We start from the raw sequence: 16,663 nt of genomic DNA, 5'->3' as shown, positions 1-16,663 counted from the left end.
ATGAGCCACAGGCTGATTATTTTCTGGCTAACTACCAGATAGGTGAAGGCAGATTTTGTTTAAAAAGTCCTCTTTCCCAGGTCTTATAAGATACTTTATCATTTCTTTATTAATCCACACAACAATGCACTCTATGCTAGAGACTGAGGCTTGGGAAACTGTAGGGACCTGCCCATCGTACACAGAAAATGACAGCCAAGATTCAAACTAGTATTTGACCCTGATTTGGCCCTCGCTTACTCCATCGAGACTCACGTGCCTCAAAAGCACCTTAAATCCAACTTGGAATAATCTTCAAATCATCTTCAGGAACATTGGTGGGGACGGGGTGGGAGTATTTTATATTCATACCCCAAGGTGGATATACATCGACAAGGAACTACTGAATCCGGAATAGGATATACTTTCATGGTTCTGGTATTATAATGGCCAAACAATAAGGACAAAGACAGTGAAGAATAGGGTCTATCGGCCTTACCATTTATTCTGTGAATGGCTCTTAGAAGAAGGACACTTTCCAGGGGCAACACTCTAATGGGCACCTATCACACAACGGGCTGGAGTTCTGTTCCCTCCTCGTTCCTTAGTGAGTTCTCCTCCCCTTGTGCCCTCGTGTCTTTTAACTTGTTGATCCTTTTTACAAAACTCTGAAAAATAAAAGAAGGAGTTAGACCAGTGTTAGCTATCTGCACCAACCGCAACTATTTATTTGACCATATCATTTAGGGGAATTTAATCCTTAAAGTTTTCCCTGTTGAATTCAAGTTTTTTAGGGGGTAGATTCCCAAGTGGATTTGTAATCAGAAAAGTATAAATCCGAGAAAGAAGCCTCGGTTAGCTTCCTACCATCATCGGGAAGAATTTCTTTAGGCTAGATACAAATAAAGTGCTATTGTATTTTTAGGTTTTCTCTGGAGGAGGTGGAGAATCTATTTGATTGTAAAACCATAGATGTGCTTGTTAAACCTCACTGCCTGGCTGAGCCAAGGAGTGCTCTGAATGCTGTTTAAAAGCAAAGGGGCTAGGGGCGCCTGGCTGGCTCAGTCGGTGGAGCATGAGACTCTTGATCTCAGGGTTGTGGGTTCGAGGCCATGTTGTGTACAGAGTGTACTTAAAAATAAAATCTTAATGGGGCAGCTGGGTGGCTCCGTCGGTTAAGCGTCCAACTTCAGCCCAGGTCATGATCTCACGGTTTGTGAGTTCGAGCCCCGTGTCGGGCTCTGTGCTGACAGCTCAGAGCCTGGAGCCTGCTTCAGATTCTGTGTCTCCCTCTCTCTCTGCCTCTCCCCTACTTGCACTCTCTCTCCCAAAAAATAAACACTAAATAATTTAAAAATAAATAAAATCTTAAAAAGAGCAAATGGGCTTTAACACCTAAGTTTTATGACAACAGAATAAAAGTACTAAAACTCACTTGACCCAGACAACCAAGAGACTTCATTCAGTTGTTAAAATATCCCTGTCTACTCCTGATAAGACAAATAAGCAACGACTGTGTTGGAAACAGCTGCCTGCTATTTCCAGATAGAAGCTGTAAGGGACTTGACAGGGTGTGGCTTTTCCTGCATCGGTGGGGCTTCAGTTAATAAAAGGCCTGAGAACCTCAGATCTGTCAATACTGGCACAGATGGTGATGTGTGCGCCCCCTAAAACACAAAGGGTCTGTTGTGACGCTTGAGGAGGCAAAAATGCTTTAGAGAAAGATCAGCCGTTAAACCTCCAGACCACCCAAAACGCCAGACCCGGCCAACAGGACCAAAGGGACTTGGACTGCTCTGTCCAGAACACCTGCCCAAGGTCATCTGGTCCGTATTAATTGTTCAGCTTCACTTCTCTCCAGGGAGAGTTTCCAATAAGGGAAGTGGGTTCAGCCTCAGAAAACAGAACCCAAATCTCACTCTAGACATTCAGGCCAGTGGCAGAAGCACACAGAGCCCTCTGGAAGAACAAACGAGGCTAGGTACAAGCCTCCTTTACGTGTGAGTCTTGAACACTTTTTGAGATTTTGAGGATAGAGACTGCAGCAGGAAGTGAAATGTCTGCTTACCAAAAACTCTTGGTCCATAAAGTAGGGCTTTTCCGACGATCCATCATTTGTTTCCAGATCAACAGCAAAACACAGGAAGAGTGCATCCAGCACAGTTTCAAACACAGATAAGAAACTATGGGCTACAAAGTAGGCAAAAAAAGCAACCAGCAGCAGAGGGACTGCCCACACCTGGAGGGCACGGTTGTAGTTAAATGCCATCAGTCCTCCAAAAACAGTGAGACACATCACCAACACCTGGGAAAACAAGACTTCACTGAGAACCTTTATAAATTGGCCAGAATATTTGAGAAATGCTGTCTGTCATTTACAAGTAGTAGTTTCATATATATGCATATGTGTGTGCCCTGTTGTAAAGAAGGCTTGTCAGAAAATGTGGTCCAATGAAATTAAGAAAAAAAGGAGCTATGATACCACAAGACGACCCAGTTAATTCAGAGTAAGGATAAGAGAGTAGATGTATTTACATTTTTTATCTGTGCCTAGTTTTTGTATTTATATAGATGTAACGATAGCTGAAAATTTTTAGTTTTTTCACGTGCCACTCCCATAAGTATCTTCATTTAATACTTTTGTTGTTGATTGATTTTGAGAGCGTGCATGCGTGTGTGTGCACACAGGCTGGTCAGAGGCAGCGAGACAGAGGGAGAGAGAATCCTGACGCAGGGCTCAATCTCACGAACTGTGAGATCATGACCTGAACCAAAATCGAGAGTCGGACGCTCAACCAACTAAGCCACCAGGGCGTGCCTTCATTTAATACTTTTAAATAAGTGCCATTTTTACATAACAGTGCAACAATCCACTGGGTGGATATACTGTAGTTTAATATGTGATTGTTTTTACCCTAGGGATTACTGGAAGGGCTTTCCAGTGCTGGTGTGGGGAGATAATAGGATTAATCCAGGCTCTTGCCATATGTAATTATATTTCCAGCAACATGATTACAGACCATGATGTTCCTTTTTATATTTAAAAAAAATTTTTTTTATACCTAATTCTTAAACAAATAAAATGGAGTATGGAGTCCATCTGGAATCCCCGTTGCCCTTGGATACCCACAAAGACGGACATGAATGTGTGAATGGGACTTCATTCAAAAACAAAGAATCACTGGTTGTTACATGCTCACTAGAAGCTTATTAGCAATTCCATGTTCCTTATGGGAAATATAGGAAAATGAATTATTACCTAAAATAAAAGATAATTCTGTTAAAAGATGAAACCTCATTCTAAAATTTTTGGAAGTAGTTATTAGAGAACATCTTACCAAACTAACATAGGCAATATTATCCATTTAAAAACAACTGCAACTTAGATTATTTAGGCTGTCTTGAAAGGCATAATCCGTTTGAGCTACCGTTGCATGAAAAATCTCTGGGGCCCATCTGAGCCTTAAAATATATGTGCAACTAACACACACACCTGTGAAATCCGTGCATGTTATAACTTGTTACTTAATACACCAGAGACATTTACCAAACACCACGGAGGCACAAAATGCTAAATGAGCCAGGAGTCCTCACATTTGGCTGTGGCCGGGTCACAACTGGAGACCAAGATCTTGTTCACTTTGGGGCACCACTGAAGGCCTCAGCATTCACGGCCTTGAGAAGGAATGGTTGGAAGGAGCCAGGATGTCTAGCTTGGAATGGCACAGACGTGGCAGGAAGCTCAGGAGGTCTGGGGTCAGGGATTCGAAGGGCAGGCAATCAAGTGGAAGTGGGATCAGGCAAACAGGTGTGCAGAATTAGGCCCCGTGCGTGACAATCACAAGCAAAGGGACACACCATGTGGTCCAGTGTAGAGAACCTTCAGCTTGAAGCATGGTCAGTTAGAGGCTATCATACCAGTTGCATCCATATTTTATTTATTTATTTTTTTTAATTTTTTTTTTTTTAACGTTTATTTATTTTTGAGACAGAGAGAGACAGAGCATGAATGGGAGAGGGGCAGAGAGAGGGAGACACAGAATCTGAAACAGGCTCCAGGCTCTGAGCTGTCAGCACAGAGCCTGACGTGGGGCTTGAACTCACGGAGTGTGAGATCATGACCTGAGCTGAAGTCAGCTGCTTAACCGACTGAGCCACCCAGGCGCCCCTCCATATTTTAGTTAACCTAGAAAGGACACGTGTTATCTTTGGTCCAGCCTGAGGTCTGGAGTTGTTAAAGACCCCAAGTTCAGGCCTTGTCCTTTACACGTGAGATGGAGCTCTAAGATGCTCGTTCACTGCACTGCACATAAGACTACACACAATTCCTTGAAAAATGCTATTCAGATGACAGTGGAAATGTACCTCTGGCTCCACTTGGGACGTTAACAAGCTGCCTTTGTATTTATGGACTTAATGCCTTTAAATAATCCAGACATTTCATTAGGTTTCAGTACTATTTCCATATGTTTTATGAAAAAAGCCCCCCAAAATATATCCATTTAATGAGGCTAGTAGCATTTTCATTTTAGCTATGAAAAAGTGGGAGCCAGAATGGTCTAGAGAACTGAGCATTGCTGAGAGAAAAGGGTTAGGATGCAAATCCTGACTCCACCCATTGTGCGATCCTGGACAAGTTATTAAGCCTTAGTTTTCCCATCTGCAAAATAAGTTACCTCACAGGACTAAGGATTAAATGAGAGAATAAGGCACAGCATCCACTATAGAGCAGGCACTCAAGAAACGTTCGTTCTCTTTCAAGTCTAGCTCTGTGGCTTCACGTCTGGATCCCAAGTTTCTCTATCTATTATTTCAGTGAGGACATCTCACCTTTCCTAGAAAAATTATGAAGTCTCCAAAGCAGTTAACAGATGTGAAATGACTTGAATTCTTGGATAAGAGTTTGAGCGCATCTTTTGCTGATGTACAAAAATCTGTCCCATTAATGGCAGTTGCAGCATATGCATTCTGAAACAAAAGACAATGGTGAAAAAGATGATGCTTCTTATATTGTTTTAGAGACAATATCATGACAATACAGAATAGTTGCAAAATGGAGAAAAATGGTTGCTATAAACCCACCATCTCTACCCATAATAAATCATTTCAGTTTCAAAGTCACCTTCTGGTCTCTGGTTATATTCACATATATTTTCACATAGTTGCAGTAAAGGGAAAAATAAGTATTTCTGGTCAATACGGTGTGGATGGGACATCGCTCTACAAGCCTGGAAATGATAGGTAAAGCAGAAACTTTTTTAATGAACGGCAGAGTTTGAGGGCAGAGAAGGAAGTTTAGGTGCTAGAAACAAAGCAGCCCCTAGCAATTAATGAGATATGAACCCACAGGCTCAACGGGCAGGAAATCAGTAAAGGCTTTAGAGGTTGGGGCTGGAAACTTAATCCCTTAGGGGTAAAAGACAATATTCAGGCCCTTGTTAGGGAACTGAACTCTCAGCATAAATTCAGACTCAACCAACTATCCCGGGAAAGTGGTACAGAAATACACTATCTGCCTGGGGCCATTGAAATTACTAGAGTCTAGGCAGGGGCCAAGCAAAACCACATCCTCGTAGGCCAGGGAATGATGGAGTCCCACAGACAACCACCCTTGAAGACAGTGAAGTAATGCTCATAGGAAAATGCTTCAGATGGCCCAAGGAAAAGAACACCACAACAAACAAGAGAATCTGTACCCTGAAAAAAAATCTGAAATATTCAAGAAAGTGCATTTAAGATGCTAAGACAATGGGGTTGGGGGGGCACCTGGCTGGCTCAGTTGGTAGAGCATGAGCGCATGCAATTCTTGATCTCGAAGTTGTAAATTTGGGCCCCACGTTTGGTGTAGAGATTACTTTAAAAACAAAATATTTTTTTCCTTTTTTTATGTTTATTTTTTGACAGAGAGAAAGAGAAAGACACAGAGTGTGAGCAGGGGAGGGGCGGAGAGAGAGGGAGACACAGAATCAGAAGCAGGCTCCATGCTCTGAGCTGTTAGCACAGAGCCCGACACGGGGCTCAAACCCACGAACCGTGAGATCATGACTTGAGCCGCAGTCAGATGCTTAACTGACTGAGCCACCCAGGGGGCTACTTTAAAAATAAAATCTTAAAAAAAATTAAAAATAAATAAAGGTGCTAAGACAATGGAAAGAATAGTGACCGTAAGGAAGGAAGAGCTTGGTATGAAAAGTGAAGAGACAGAGTCAAAAGCAAATCAAATAGAAATCCTAGAAATGAAAAAATATATAATTTTCGTGGCACAGTATCACTTTACGTATCTTCTTCCTTTATATAATGAGCATTTTCTTGTTGCTCCATGGCTTTTATAATTTTAATTTTTAATAAATACACATTCTGTCAGGTGTGTGTGTGTGTAGACAGGGCATATACAAACTATTTTAAATATTTTGCTATTATAAAAACTATGCAATGGACATCTTAATTTCTGGATTTTGGATCATTTTTTTTAATGTTTATGTATTTTTGAGAAAGAGACAGAGAGAGACAGAGAGACAGCATAAGCAGGGGAGGGGCAGAGGGAGAGGGAGACACAGAATCAGGAAGCAGGCTCCAGGCTCTGAGCTGTCAGCACAGAGCCCGACGCAGGGCTCGAACTCACAAACTGTGAGACCATGACCCGAGCTCAACCAACTGAATGGGATGCTTAACCAACTGAACCGCCCAGGCGCCCAATGGATTTTGGATAATTTCTTAAGGATAAATTTCAAAAACGAGATAACTAAATCAAAAAGGACAAGTGTATGTGTTTGTGGTGTTTATGTTCACAAGGGAAGATTTCCTGGATCCTTTTTCCAAAATACCTTCTTCTTATGACCATATGATAATTTCAAAACCATCTATTTCTTATATTTCCCTTGAAACCTTTAAAAATGCTATTTGCACTGCAGTTTACAACTCAGAATTTGTAACTTCCCTGGAAAAATACACCGTAATACTACCTGTTGGGGTTTTGTCATTTCTTTCAGCTTAGGAAAAAAATGAAAGTTTTTTTTTATCTCTTGATATACAAATTAATCTTTTCCTACGCCCATTCAAAAACACTGTAGGGAAACCAATTTGGAGTCTATTGTAGTAACCCATCTCCCAGTGATACAGCTCTTAATCAGAGTAAGTGATAGAGGACACGGAGAATAAAGGGGTAGAATTTACCAAACTCCCTCTTGACCAAGGCCAACTAGAGATCAAAGTCTGGTTTTCAAAGACAAAAGTTCCACAAAGAACTTTTGGTTTCTGACTTGGATGGAACATAAAATTTGCTTTTAAAATCCCAAACTGGTTGTTGCAGAAAGCTGACCCCAGGGGCACCTGGGTGGCTCAGTTGGTTGTGTCTGACTCTTGATTTCAGCTCAGGTCATGATCTCATGGTTTATGGCATCAAGCCCCATGCCGGGCTCTGTGCTGACCGTGTGGAGCCTGCTTGGGATTCTCTCTCCTCCTTTCTTTCTGTCCCTTCCCACACTTATGCCCCTGCTTGTGCCCTTGCACACATGCATACACAGGCATGCCCTCTCTCTCTCTCAAAATAAATAAATATTTTTAAAAAACCCACAAAACTAAACTAAAGCCAGCCCCAGTTTGGGGACTTAAGTTTTGAGTACGGAGGTGTAAATGCATTTGCTCTTTGCTTAGTATCTTCAGTCATCTAAGATTCTATGAGCCCTGATGACCAACTCATTATCCATTTTCAATACTTTTGTACGGTAGGTGGATAAAGAATAACATAATTCTTCTTTTAGAGACCAGAAACCAAGATCAAGGGCATTTCTCCAGATCCCCTGGTAAATGTTTTGTTGTTGTTTTTTTTTTTTTTTTCTAATTCTAACTTTCCGGACATTACACAATCAGTTTTCATTAGGACAAAGTGCTATTTAAAAGCATGGTGGTTAAGGTAAGCCAGGCAGTCTCTGGGTTCAAATCCCAGTTCTGCCACCCACCGGCTGCCAGTCTTGGGCAAGTGATTTAACCTCTCTCCGACTTCCATTTCCTCATCTATAAGTGAGTTACAGCACCTACTGCAAGGGGGCGTCGGGAGGATTAAAGAACATATTCCCTATAAAGCAGTCAGCAAAGCGCCTAGCGCACAGAAAGCTCGTAGTAAAGGGGAGCTATTATCATCCAGACCTCGCCAAGGATGACCTCATTTACAACTGGGAAACACAGGCCTCTCTTTCAGCCCTGAGGAGGTGTGGAAAGGGCCCAGGGTTTCTTTATCCCTGGGCTTTGATCCCTCACACTCTCAGAGATCCAGGAAGGGCAGGCCTGGCTTCCCAGACCACATTCCAGGGCCCAGCCGGGTCTTTCTTTGCCGTGAGGCTCTGTCCCCAGCTCAGCACCCCACCACTTCCGGCCTCTAAACTGGGGTTCTCCACGTACTTCCCAATTTACAGCGGGGACTACAGTTTTCACGAGGCCTTCCTTTCCCTTCAGATCAACATCCCATGGTCAGTTCAGCACTACTGGTCATAAGCAGTAAAAATAGATTCTGCTTCTTGGCTAAAATGATTCAAGGTTAAAATGGTAATTTCTCACACATGTGTTGACTCTGCAGATTTTTGGGGGCCTATAACCATTGATCTTTTCTTTCATGTTTCATGCCCACTGAAAGAGAGCATTAAAACCACTCTGACGGGGAAATTAGATATGCCTTCCTGCAGTTGCTACACCACTAGTATTTTACCACAAGGTTCAACCCTGAGTGCAACAGAGAGACCTAGAATTAATGTCTGAATGAATAGCTGGAGGAGGGAAGCATCACTCGAGACACAGGATATGGACTGAAAATTCCTGCAGTTTCAGCATTAGCTAATTTATATGTACTCTCAGTAGATGCTGCTTCCTTGTCAGGCAGCTGGAAGATGGACTGCCCTAAATGTTCAAGGTGGTGAGTCCTTGCTCAGAGCATTTGTATTTGCCTGGGCTGACGGAACTTGGGGTGAATGAGCTAAAGCCAATTTGCAGACCCTAACAATGTGTGGAAAGGACTGGATATAATAAGGACTGGGTTAACATGTTTTGTTGGTTGTGAGTGTTAATCAGGAGATCCTGAAGGCTAATCTTTATTGTAATTTTTTTTAACGTTTATTTATTTTTGAGACAGAGAGAGACAGAGCATGAATGGGGGAGGGGCAGAGAGAGAGGGAGACACAGAATCGGAAGCAGGCTCCAGGCTCTGAGCCATCAGCCCAGAGCCTGACGCGGGGCTTGAACTCACGTGAGATCGTGACCTGAGCTGAAGTCGGACGCTTAACTGACTGAGCCACCCAGGCACCCCAGAAGGCTAATCTTTAAGCAAGACAAGAGGTAGTGGTTTCAGGCTCCTAATTTGTTACCAGACAACATTAAGTGTGCACATTTCTTTAGTGCCACCAAACAAGTGGATACTTCTGCGTCTTGAAATCAAACGGAAAAGAAAGATTTCCAACTCGACAATGGGAGCGCCTCAATATTACATCTCCATTCTCACTCCCTTGCCTGGGATTAGAGACTCCCTCTAGATGTGGTTTGATTAGCTTTCCAGCTTTCAAGGACTGTCACAAGCAGGTGGGGAGGGTGTGGGGAAGGACACAGACAAGGAAGGTCCTGCATGGCAGTGAGGACTGGTGAACAATGAATTCTAACTCAAGAACGAATGTGAAAGCAACATGGAGGAGAAGCACAGGCTGGGGGTGGCAGGGAGGAAGGAGCAGGCAGGAGGGGAGCAGCGAGGAAGAGCTCACAGAAGTGGCGCATAGCTGGTGAAGTTGACTGTTCCCTGCAGAAAACTGGGATAGGCAGGGGCTGAGGCAGCAGCAGGAGGCAGTGAATGAGACCAAAGTGCCCAGAAGAGATTGTGGTGGGAAATGGGTCTGGAGGAGTCCTGAGCTGGACCTCAGTGAGGCTGAAATGCCATCCTGTGGAGCAAGGGAAGAGACAGGAAGTTTCAGGAGTCCTGTCATTTTCAGCCTGTGCTTCTGGAAGCTCTCCCAGGGCAGCTCTCCCCTCATCACTGTCTCCTATTTAGCTACCAAGCCCCGTACCTCCTCTCTCCTAAGCCTTTGGGGAGCCCTAAGCACCTCCACAGTGTCTACTGGGCTCTGCTTAAATTATGCATAAATACGGTGCAATCCACTGAGCACACTGGTACCATTAGCAGTCACAAGCCAGGGGCCAGGCCCAGTGAAAAGGAGCCCTTCTCTGGGGAGGAAACAAGATTACTAGGAATCGTAATACTTGTAGGATTCTTCCCAAGGTTCTCGGCTCCCCTGCACCCCACATCAAGACGCACCTTAGCAATATATCCCAAATGGTTTGCCATAGTCCTGATGGCAGTTTCCTAATTCGTTTCTGCAGTCTTTTTCTTTCTTTCTTTTGCTGTCAGCAGGCAAAGTTTCACACAAGTGAAACTTCTGTGTGCAAATTAATAATAATAATAATAATAATAAATAGTAATAATGGCAAGCATTCATGGAGTACACACAATGTGCCAACCCCGGTTCTTATTCTATATTCCCCTGAATGCATTACCTCATTTACTCCTCTGCAAACCCCAGCTGGATGATAAGGTTGTTGAGGAAACTACAGCACAGAGAGGTGAGGCAGCACGCCCCTGGGGCTTGCACATGCAACCCATGTTGCATCACTCCCACGTAGTAGATCTCTGACTCATTCAGGAAAACATTTACTGTGAACTGTTCTTTGTGCTTTTCCTTCCAGAAGTCTCCAAATAACAAAGTGGTGCTCTCATGAGATGTATCATGAAGACGGGGTAAGGATGGGGCAGGAAGGCTCAGTGGAAAGAGGCTGGGTTCCAATCACATTGCCTCCAAAGACTGGCCGCGTGGCCTCCACCAAGTAATGTCACTTCTCAGTTGCCCTGTTCCACAGCTTGTAAAAGGCATTGCCTGCTCTTAAGTTCTGTGTTAAAAATGCTTTATGTTTGCCCTCTACTTTGTAGTGGACGAGTCACCCTCCTATTATCATGTTATGTAATCTCATCGGTTTATGACCATTCACTGAAATCATCACCACGGGTATTATTATCCCCCTTTTACAGAAAATGCTAATCACTGAAGAAAAATGAAAGAGACTGAAGTATACTTTTAGGTGACAGAAAAGCTGGGTTACCTCCGTAATTTACTCTGAGAGTTGTCCAAGAACGTTAATTGCACCTTTGGCAGAAGGAACATTTTTGCTCCTTAAGTCAAAACTGAAGCCAGCACAGTTCAGCCCTGTGTCCTTCCTCAGCTAAGGGCAGCCGTTTGTCCCCCCACTAAACTGAAGTGGTTCCTTCTTTTACTGGAGAAGATGTGAACCTGAGGTTCTACTGACTCTTCACAAAGGTAAACAGAGTTTCCCTCCGCATAGGCAGGAAGGCATGTGGCAAACAACATGCCATGAATAGCCAGATTTATTTCTCGCATGCCTTCCTCATAAAGTTCTGATATTTATCAACTCAAAATTCAACAAGAACTACTAAAACAAACTTGAGAGACTGGATGGTGAATAAATAACCCTGGTATTCACACTTCGCTCAAAACTAAAAGAAATACAGTGAAACCTGAGCCCAGATACATCCCCATACATCCAAGCATCCTTCCTTGGGATTACAGTAAAACTTGCAGGAAGCATCCCAAGCCAGTTTTATCTTGAGCTCTGTTTTTGGCAGGAACGCACGCCCAGTGAGGTGTACACACAAATAGCCTCTGGGCCTTCCAGGGCCTTGCAGCCACCCTTCAGAGCCATTCAGGAGTTCAGTAGTCACTAGCTGCAAAAGCCCAATGAGATGGTGAGCAGGGGAAATCTGCCAGTCTCCTCCAGGGTGGGGGCCAGGTGGGAGGTGGATGGAAAAAGGACCGTATCTATGCTGAGAACTGTGCTGCCTGTAGAGCCATGGCAGTGCTGTCTGGTTTGTTCTTTTTAAGTTTATTTGCTCTTTGCTCATTTTTAGAATAATGGCTTTATTATTCTAGGCCCGTTATTAAAAAATTAAGCAACAGAGACACAAAGCAAGGAGGGGCGCCTGGGTGGCTCAGTCGGTTAAGTGTCCGACTTCAGCTCAGGTCATGATTGCACGGTTCGTGGGTTCGAGCCCCATGTCAGGCTCTGTGCTGACAGCTCAGAGCCTGGAGCCTGCTTCAGATTCTGTGTCTCCCTCTCTCTCTGCCCCTTCCCTGCTCACTCTGTGTGTCTCTCAAAAATAAACAAATATTAAATTTTTTTTTTTAAAAAGAAAGCAAGGCAATCACTCTGGTCCCACTCCTCAGAAATAACCATTGCTAACATCATGTGGACTGTACCCCAACATTTCTCTGCAAGTATACCAGACAAAAGGAAGGAAGAGTGGATGGGCAAACATATGTTATAAAATGGAACACTCTATGTGTTATTTTATTTCTATTTGTTTATTTATTTTTAAAGATTTTAATTTTTTTAATATTTGAGAGAGCGAGAAAGACAAAGAGACAGCAAGAGAGCGAGAGAGAAGCAAACAAGCAGCGGAGGGGAAGACAAAGAAGGAGACAAAGAATCCAAAGCAAGCTCCAGGCTCTGTTCTGTCAGCACAGAACCTGATGCAGGGTTTGAACCCACAAACTGTGAGATCATGACCTGAGCTGAAATCAGATGCTTAACTGACTGAGCCACCCAGGCGCCCCTAAAGATTTTATTTTTAAGTAATCTCCATGCTCAACATGGGGCTCAAACTCACAACCCTGAGATCAAGAGTCACATGCTCCACTGACTGAGCCAATCAGACACCCTTCCCTATGTTATTTTAAATAAAAATACTAATGTTAATTTCACTTCACCAGAAGAAAATGAAACTAAACTGGAAGTAAAGGAATATTTGAATTTTAGGCAAATGTATCTTCATAAATTAGCCTTAGGTTTCTAAAAGAATCTTTCTAAACTCAGCATTAAAAATGTTAAAAGATCACTTACTGGTTTTATTTGTTTATTTAACACCGTATCTTAAGTTTAGGCAACACTGGTGGTGAAAGATGGGTGCTCTTTCACCCCAGGGGATCACCATACACAAGACCATTCTTCCAAGTTTAGGAGAAGTAGCTGTTCTGCCTAATTCATAGAAACACAAATAGAAAGTCAAGCAAACTGAGGAGACAGACGAACATGCTCCAAATGAAAGGAAAAAAAAAATCAGAAAAAGAACTAAATAAAATGGAGATAATCAATCTACCTGATAAAGAGTTCAAAGTAATGGTCATAAAGATGCTCACCAGACTGGAGAGAAGAGTGGAAGAACTCAGTAAAAACTTCAACAAAAAGATGGAAAACATAAAAAAGAACCAATCAGAGTTGAAAAATATGATAACTGAAGTAAAAAACACACTAGAGGGTATCAACAGTAGATTAGAAGATATGGAAGAATGGTCAGTGATCTGGAAGACAGATTAGAGTGGGAGGCGTCCAACCTGAATAGCAAAAAGGAAAAAGAATATTAAAAATGAGGACAGACTAAGGGATCTCTTGGACAACTTCAAGTAAATAAACATTATAGGGGTCCCAGAAGGAGACAAGAGATAGAAAGGGGCAGAAAACTCATTTAAAGATATAATGGCTGACTACTTCCCTAACCTGGGGTAGAAGAAAAACATCCAGGAAGCACAGAGAGTTCCAAACAAGAGGAACTCAGGGAGATCCACACCATGACACATAATTGTCAAAAGTTAAGGATAAAGAGCGAATTTTAAAAACAGCAATAGAGAAGCAATTAGTAACACATAAGAGAAACCCATAAGACTATCCATTGATGTTTAGCAAAAACTATGCATGCTAGAAGGGAGTGGCATGATATATTCAAAGAGCTGGAAGGAAAAAAACGTACAACCAAGAATACTCTACTCAGCAAGGTTATCATTCAAAAGTGAAGGAGAAATAGAGAGTTTTCCAGACAAAGAAAAGTTAAATGAGTTAATCACCACACAACTGGCCTTACAAGAAACACTGAAGGAACTCCTTTAAGTGGAGAACAATAAGGCCATAGCTAGAAGTAAGACAGTTACAAAAGGAAAAAGTTTCACTGGTAAAAACAAACAGGGGCATCTGGATGGCTGAGTCGGTTAAGTGTCTGACTCTTGTTTCAGCTCAGGTCATGATCTTACAATTGGTTTTTGTTTTTTTGTTTTTATTTTTTTTAATGTTTGTTTATTTTTGAGACACAGAGAGACAAAGCATGAACGGGGGAAGGTCAGAGAGAGAGGGAGACACAGAATCTGAAACAGGCTCCAGGCTTTTAGCTGTCAGCACAGAGCCTGACGCGGGGCTTGAACTCACAGGCCGTGAGATCATGACCTGAGCCAAAGTCGGAAGCTCAACCGACTGAGCCACCCAGGCGCCCCCATGATCTTACAATTGTGAGATCAAGCCCCATGTCTGGCTCTACCCTGAGTATGGAGCCTGCTTGGGATTCTCTCTCCCTCTCTGCCCTTCCCCCACTCAGTTTTTTCTCTCTCGAAATGAACACTTTTTAAAAAAGCAAACATATAGTAAATGGAGTAGAGCAATCATTTATAAAGCTAACATGAAAGTTATAAGACAAAAGTAGTAAAATCAATTATACCTAAAGAAATTAGTAAGAGGACTCGCAGAACAAAAAGATGTAAAATAGGACAACATATACATAAAATATAGGGGAGGAGTAAAAAAAAAAAGTTCTTTTAGAATGTGTTTGAACTTAAGTGTCCATCAACTTAGTATAGACTGCTTTATACTTAGGATGTTATATATGAACTTCATGGTAACTACAAACCCTATAACAGATACACACAAAATAAAGAGAAAGAAAACCACACGTAACACTAATGAAAGTGATCAATCATAATGAGAGTCAGAGAAAAAGAAACAGAGAAGAACTACAAAAACAACAAAATGGCAACAAGTCAATAATAAGTTTAAATGTAAGTGGTCTAAATGTTCCAATCAAAAGTCATAGGGTGGCACAATGGATTAAAAACTAAGATTTATCTATATACTGCCTACAAGAGACTCACTTCAGACCTAGACATATACAGACTCAAAGTGAAAGGATAGGAAAAGATCTGCCATGCAAATGGAGGAGGAAAAAAAAAAAAAACAAAACTAGGATAACAATACTTGTATCAGACAAAATAGACTTTAAAACACGGGCTGTAACAAGAAATGAAAAAGGGCATTACATGATGATAAAGGGATCAATCCAACAGGAGGATTTAACAATCATGACTATCTATGTATTCAATGTCGGAGCACCTAGATATATAAAGCAGATATTAATAGACATAAAGGGAGAAACTGACAGTAATACGATAATAGTAGTGACTTTAACATCCCACTTACATCAGTGGATAGATATTCAGGCAGAAAATCATTAAGGAAACAGTGTGATTGACACAGTAAACCAGATGGACTTAAGAGATATATACAGAACATTCCATCCAAAACCAACAGAATATTCTTTTCAAGTATACGTGGAACATTCTCCAGGACAGATCACACGTTAGGCCACCAAACCAATCTCAACAGATTTAAAAAGACTGAAATCATATCATGCATCTTTTTGGACCACAACAGTATGAAATTAGAAATCAATTACAAGAAAAAACTGGAAAAAACACAAACACATGGAGGCTAAACAACGTGCTATTAAACAACCAATGAGTCAATGAAGAAGTCAAAGAGGAAATTTAAAAATATATTAAGACGGAGTGCCTGGGTGGCTCAGTTGGTGAAGTGTCCAACTTCGGCTCAGGCTATAATCTAGCAGTTTGGAAGTTCGAGCCCTGTGTCAGTTTCTGTGCTAACACCTCAGAGCCTGGAGCCTGCTTCAGATTCTGTCTCCCTCTCTCTCTGCCCCTCCGCAGCTTGTGTTCTGTCTCTTTCTCTCAAAAAAAAACAAAATAAAACAAAAACAAAAAACAAAACAAACAAAAAACCCTACCCCAAAACATTAAAAATATGTAAAGACAAATAAAAATGAAAACACAACAGTCCAAAATCTCTGGGATACATCAGTGACAGTTCTAACAGGGAAGTTCATAGTGGTATAGGCCGACCTCAAGAAACAAGAAAAATCTCAAAAAAAACCCAACCAAACCTTACAGGTTCTAGTTCTAAAGGGACTAGAAAAAGAACAAAACCCAAAGTTAGCAGAAGGAAGGAAATAATAAACATCTTATCAAATAAAATAGAGATTTAAAAAAATAGAAAAGACCAATGCAACCAAGAGCTGGTTCTTTGAAAAGATAAACAAAATTGATAAACTTTTACATCATGAAAAAAAGATGACCCAAATAGATAAAATCAGAAATAAAAGAGCTGATGCCACAGAAATACAAAGGATTTTAAGAGACTACCATGAAAAATTACAAACCAACAAATTAGACAACCTAGAAGAAATGGATAAATTCCTAGAAACATGCAATCTTCCAAAAGTGAACCAGGAAAAAACCAGAAGATCTGAAAAGATCAATTAATAGTAACACAATTGAATTGCTAATCAAAAACCACCAACAAACAAAAATCCAGGACCAGATGGAATCACAGGTGAATTTCACCAAACATTTAAAGATGAGTTAATACCAATTCTTCTCAAAGTGTTCCAAAAAATAAGAGGAAGGAAAGCTCTCAAATAAGTCCTATGAGGCCAGCATTACCCTGATACCAAAACCAGACAAAGACACCACAC

At 41.7% G+C, this 16,663-nt stretch overlaps 1 protein-coding gene across 6 annotated transcripts in view; it reads right to left on the bottom strand.

Annotated features, from left to right (window-relative positions):
* SLC44A3 (solute carrier family 44 member 3) overlaps positions 1-16,663 on the bottom strand; it is a 107,116-nt gene that overhangs the window by 9,918 nt on the left and 80,535 nt on the right. For 4 of the 6 annotated variants that reach the window (XR_006221712.1, XR_006221710.1, XR_006221711.1 and 1 more), the window contains exons 13-15: positions 4,810-4,947; positions 2,048-2,284; positions 479-647 (exon numbers count right to left, since the gene is read on the bottom strand). Coding sequence is in view for 2 of the 6 variants with exons in the window: in XM_042997939.1 (XP_042853873.1) it covers positions 546-647; positions 2,048-2,284; positions 4,810-4,947 (477 nt within the window). In the remaining 4 variants the exon portion in view is untranslated. Of the gene's footprint in view, positions 1-135; positions 648-2,047; positions 2,285-4,809; positions 4,948-16,663 lie in introns of those variants that run through there. The other 2 variants (XM_042997939.1, XM_042997940.1) reach the window with 2 other exon arrangements.

This window comes from Panthera tigris, chromosome C1 (genome assembly GCF_018350195.1).
Source record: "Panthera tigris isolate Pti1 chromosome C1, P.tigris_Pti1_mat1.1, whole genome shotgun sequence".
In the NCBI taxonomy this organism is placed as follows: domain Eukaryota; kingdom Metazoa; phylum Chordata; class Mammalia; order Carnivora; family Felidae; genus Panthera; species Panthera tigris.
This window is presented reverse-complemented; position numbering and strand designations above follow the sequence as displayed.